General features: G+C 32.6%; 1 protein-coding gene across 1 annotated transcript; it reads left to right on the forward strand.

Moving 5' to 3' along the window:
• The first annotated feature begins 760 nt into the window (after window positions 1–760).
• Window positions 761–4,541, forward strand: LOC142976802 (facilitated trehalose transporter Tret1-like). Its single transcript, XM_076120370.1, has 3 exons — window positions 761–1,001; window positions 2,816–2,954; window positions 3,268–4,541. Exons 1-3 carry the CDS (start codon window positions 906–908, stop codon window positions 4,539–4,541), a joined length of 1,509 nt encoding a protein of 502 aa, XP_075976485.1. The 5' UTR covers window positions 761–905.
• Window positions 4,542–6,198: the final 1,657 nt, after the last annotated feature.

Raw genomic sequence — 6,198 nt, forward strand, 5'->3', positions numbered from 1 at the left:
ATATATAATAAAACCTTAAATTAACGATTAATTTAAAGGTACTTCTAAAGTTTTGTACACACTGTATTTGTCGAGCGATTAGTCATGATTATTATTCGATCTCTCGCTTAGTACTTCACTTGAATTCATTTCCGCCGAATCGAAAGTTGAAGCTGATTTTTGGCTCAAAACTGGAATTATTGCATTATTCATAAGGACAGCAGAAATGCAATAAAGTACTAAACGCAGAACTAGCGATGATGAGATATGCACATTCGAATTGTGAGTACTGTATGCTGTTTCTATATACTCGAGTAATACCAAAAATGTACAAAAATCACTCATTTGGGTCAAATAGAGGTACTTATGATTGCCAATATTACAGTTGCTGCGGTTGTTGTTGTTGCTGGTTGTTGTTGTTGTTACCAGCTCGTAAGATAGACCCAATAAAAGAATAAGCAAGGTAATATTGCCCGAGATTTTTATTTTAATATCGCCTTTGTTTAAATTTACAGTTCCTTAGGTGGTTTCACATATAAACGCGCCTATAGTCATACTGCGACTTTTATTTGGGCCCCTCACCGCTTGCGGTGGACAGGCCCTTCAGCCAGACGGTTCTTTCCCCTACAACGGCTATACTTGTTTTGTAGCGTAACAACTACAAAAAAATGCTGTTATGTGTACCCAGCTTTAAATAAAATAAAAACATTCGGTAACAAGTCCCGGCCGGCACACAAACCTACTTCATACTTTCAATTTAATCACTGTACCAAGACGGATACAATCGGTCGTGTATTACAAAAAATAAATAAATTTTATAAAAATAACATTTAAAAATAAAATAACAATAAGTATAATGACATGTCTTAAGTGCTTCTGAAAGTGTTATTTTTTGTAGTATTTATTTGTTAGTGTTATTAAAAAAAATGGAATTGTGTGAATACAAGGAAGTGCCAAACGATTGTGAAATTGTTGAAAGTGATTTCAAGAAAACAGGTAGTTGGAAACCTTTTTTCAGACAGGTATGTTATTTTTTTATATTTACCTAATGTAATAAAACTTGAAAATTTGGGCAGGAGTGTAAATACATTTCAGTTTCGTCCCTTTTTTGTCTTTCCTATATAACAAGAAAAAAGCGTGCTACCTTATACTAAATTTTGCATCACTGCTTACAATTTAACTAAAGTTGGAACAACGGTTTGGACAATGGTTTTATCGACCCGGAAATCGAAATTGAGACCTAATGATTAGCAGACGTAAACGCAGACCACAAGGTAATCCATATTATGTACTGAAATGTATAATTATTTTTATATAATTTAGTACATTGACCTAAGTAGTTAAATACCCATAAAGACATAATGTAGGCAGGTACAGCAGAGATAAGTATTTAATGTGTTCATTAACTCGTTAGTGGTTAAAAGGTATATTTTAATGACGTAGGCGCTATACAAGTATTTAAAATTACTTGCTACATAAATATATAGTTTACATAAGTACTTATTATATTAAATCCTGACTGACTGAATCTGTGACGCGGTCTGCTGTCCGACTGCGGGCCATGATGTCTTGGGTTCGAATCCCGGGTTGGGCAAAGTTCTATCGGTCCTTTCTAATTTTATATAATAACTAGCTGACCCGTGCATCTTCGCTTGCGTCACATAAGAGTCATAATTTTCCCCGTTTTTGTAACATTTTTCACTGGTACTCTGCATCTATTAGTCGTAGCGTGATATATAGCCTTTAGCCTTCCTCGATAAATGGGCTATCTAACACTGAAAGAATTTTTCAAATCGGACCAGTAGTTCCTGAGATTAGCGCGTTCAAACAAACAAACAAACATTAGTATAGATATTTTCAATAGTGGTTCAAAGTTTGGTATCGGACCCGGTAAATGGCAACAGGCTCGTCCCCTATAACATGAGACTAACATTGTTAATGGCGAAACGTGGGGTTGTTTCATACACCTTTATAAACGTCTTCTATTAGAACTGTTTCAACAATTATAAAGCGCTACTTTTTGTTACGAAATAACTTAGGAAAGTAATTGGTATATCAAGAATTTTAACTTTTGAATATTTATGTGGGAGGTATTATTGAGTAACAACTATTTATATGTTAAAAATAGTATGTAGAAATAGATATTAAAACTTTATATTTACTTTTACATTCCCAAACAAAGAGTATAAATAGAGTATAAAATCTATTTGGAACTACAAAATGAATATATCAAAATCTCTAATTAGTTGCAGAATTTTAGTTAATTATTTTCGTTCCTTTAATTCATCATAGTCGGTTTGAATTAAAAACAGGATACTTTTGTATGAAACGAACTAAAGGGTTTTAACCCTTAAATGTGGTTTCAAACTTTTTGAGTGGCTCATTGAGTTTGAATTAAAATTTCAATTGAAATACACCGGCTTGCGTTGTTTTGCGAATTGTAGCGCCTTCTTATTCGCTTGAAAATTTTTTGAGAGTATATCTTTTAATAGGCTATGGTAGGTATTAAAAATGTTCGTGTGATTAGTGACTACGCTAGTAAGGTCAAGGGTTCGATGCTCATCTGGATTTAATTTGTCTGGATATGTTTGACTGCCTCTGCAGACGGTAATGCATAAGACTGTCTATTAAATATTTTGAATAGCACACGGGACTAGAATTTGTAAATGATGTAAAGCGAATGTATTGTGAACACCTATACCCACGCGTTGGGGAAAAAAGGTCGTGATGTAATAAACCAAAAATAATTGTTAAAAATCGTAAATTTTTTTTATTGTTAATTTCGAAACATTTTTTCAATTTGCTATATTTTTTGTTATTTATTTTTAACTTCCAGTTCCTAGTATGCAGTGGAGTATGGACGGCCATGTTTCTATACGGCCTCGCCGTAGGAGCACCCACAGTATTCATCCCTCAAATCAGAAGAGAGGCCAATGATACCAGCGTTATCACTGATGAAATGGCTTCGTGGCTAAGTAAGTAATTATCTGTTTTACTCATGATGTTTCGCAAATTGCCATTATTCAATTAATAAAATTGTGACTTTACCCCTTTCATTTCCCCATGCTGAGCATAGTCTTTCTACCAAACTAAGGAGTTTGAGCCTTTGCTCAAATCAAGACACGACTAGCATGGTCAGTCAATATTTTAATGAATTGGTTGCATACCTTACTGGTAAAATAAAATCCTAATAACTTTCATTTATTGTATTGATAGTAAGTTTGAAATAGTAACAATGAAACATTTGATAATTGAGTCACCAACTTATATCAAAATTGTTTTTTGCAGCTTCCGTGTACGCGTTCAGCGGCTTCCCCTTCGTGCTAATCCTCTCCATGCTCACGAGATTCTTCGGAAGAAAGATCCCTTTCATAATAGCAGTAACCGACACATTTGCAGCCTTCGTAGTCCTCTACTGCAGTACAAACATCACGCACATCATGATCAGCGAAATTATGCAAGGATTGTTCAGTGCCTCTCAGATTGTAGTCTCAATTGTCATCTTGACTGAATACACTTCACCTAAGTACAGAGGAATATTCTTAACAATAAAAACTGCTACGTTTTATTGGGGTATTTGGGCTTCAAATGCAATAGGAACTTTTCTTCATTGGAAAATGATACCTTTATTCGGAATCGTGTGTGCTTCTTACACTTTTCTAACAGTGATTTTGTGGCCAGAATCTCCATATTGGTTGGCTAGTAATGGGAAGTTTAAAGAATGTGCCGCTTCTCACCGCTGGTTGAAAGGTTTCGATGAAGAATCGGAAAAAGAATTGGAGATACTCATCAAATCGCAGAAAGAGTATATAGCTAGTTACGAAGGAATAAAAATATCTTTGAAAGAACGAATTATAGACTTCTTTAGAACGGTCAAATCTAGAGCATTTTATAAACCGACATTAATTTCTTTGGCTACAGGTTTTCTTGGTGTTTTTTCTGGTAAATTAATATGTGCATTGTATGCTTTAGATATTTTAAAGAAAATTACTAGTAGTGAGTCCACTGCTTATACGGGAATGTTAATATTAGACGGTATAACTGTATCAAGTATGTATATAGGTTGTGCATTGTCTAAATATTTGAAACGACGTACTTTGTTATTGGTCGCTTCTTCTATAGGTGTTGTGTTTTTATTTGTTTTATCTTTATACTTGTATCTGATTAGTTTAGGAATTATTATAGAGAATAAGTATGTATCACTGTTACTATTAACCGCGTTTTCTATCGCTGTGAGTTGTGGTCCTTTAATCATGTCTATTTCAGTTTATGCAGAATTAATTCCTTTAAGATCTAGAAATTTGTCCGTCTGTTGTATAGGTTTAGTTGGTAAATTGATTGGTGGAATTACTTTGAAAATAGCTCCTACTCTTTTCAGAAAATTTGGTCTTCACGGCCTCTTTTTGATATTCGGTATTTCTTCTCTAATATTAATATTGATTTTGTATAAATATTTACCTGAGACTAAAGATAAGACGTTGCAAGAAATTGCTGATAGTATGAATGGTAAAAAAGAAAATAGAACGGAACATTTACTTGAACATAATAAAAATAATTTATGAAGTGTAATAAGATAGATTAAGAATTATTTATAAAAAAAATATCTTGTGATAAAGATGAGAAATAAAAATGTCTTAAATATTTTATTGGGTTTTATTACAATTTTGACTTCTAAATATATTAATAGAAGCCAGGTCAAGGGATATGAAAGGCCGTAATCAATTCAGAGACCGTGCTCTGAACGAAAAGGGATTACTTGGAAATCCTGTAAAGTCGTCGACCCTACACACATGAAGTCATTTACCTCAAAACATATGATTGTAAATATACATAAAAGTATGTAACCGGGGTAACTGTTATATTATCCTGCCTCTGTTAATAAAAGTCAAGTTCAAAGCTCTAGGTACATGAGTGGGAAACCAAGAAAATACTTTATGTTAAATAATATTAAAGGTACATTGCCGTTACCAGTTAAGACACAAAATAATTTAGACATACTTAAGATTACGCCTATTTCTTATAGGGTGGGCAGAAAATCTTTATATTTTTTAGGTATAGAACCTAAAATCCTCTCCTAGTTTTTGTGTTCTTTTATTGGACAGTTAATTCTGTAATGTCTCGTGGCAATAGAAAATGGTGAAAATATTTTAAAAAATGATTCCTCAGTAAACGTAAATTTTCATGCAAAACTGTGTTTGTTCACCATGAAAGTCACGTATAACAATGGTGATTCCCCACAAGAGATGATCATTTATTTGAGATCAATGTGTTAGAGGATATAATAATATTAAAAAAGTCTTAACCATTTTTTTTCTGGAATTTCATTTTTTTTTTCAAATTACAGTACAAATCGCATCGAAGTTAAGCTGAGAAATCAGCTATTCTTAAAAATAACTAATAAATATACTGTCGATAACTTACCACTATCTTAAGATAACTTATAACTGCAACTGTTTTAAGCACATTTAAGCCTAGACAAGCCTATTATAATACAGAAAAGCCAGACTATGCTAATTTTATGGGTCCCTAGGTCCGACCTACAGTGTGACATCATCTGCGCTAGACGTTTTAATTTCCACACGATTTATAACAAAATTAGTCCGAAACTAAGCAAAAATAGTTTTAAAATATACGATTTAAATGCAGGCTAATTTAATTATGATAATACGAGTAATATTTAAATTATTATCTCGAAGAATTAACGGTTTGTGAATTAATATGACGAATTTGTAGGACATTTGCATTAAAATACGTTTTACTTATTTAATTTTTAGTCTGCGTCTAAAGTTTTTACCAAGTGTCCGAATCATTATCAACAGTTTTGAACTTTTTTTTACCCCTGACTGTCCCACTGCTAGGTTAAGTCTTTAGTCAATCACGCTGGCCAAGTGCGGGTTTGGAACTTTGCATGCCTTACAGAAATGTGTCAAACAGTCATTATAAAACGAATATCTCTCTACGTTAATTTCGTGATGAACTTAAAAACTTCCAAACTGAATGTCATACAGTTTTTGTCAACAGACAGATTTTTTATTAATTTATACAGAAACAAGAAATTTACATTTTCTTTTCCACTTACCTTGTATACATACAAGATGAGAGTAGTTGTTAAGTATTATTTATTATTGTCGTATTAAATTTTTAAATGAGGAAATTATTTCTCATAAATTGCTGTAATCATTTATGATAAATAGTATTTTGAAGTAATTTGAATAACAA

Source organism: Anticarsia gemmatalis, chromosome 11, assembly GCF_050436995.1.
Source record: "Anticarsia gemmatalis isolate Benzon Research Colony breed Stoneville strain chromosome 11, ilAntGemm2 primary, whole genome shotgun sequence".
NCBI classification, from domain to species: Eukaryota; Metazoa; Arthropoda; class Insecta; order Lepidoptera; family Erebidae; genus Anticarsia; species Anticarsia gemmatalis.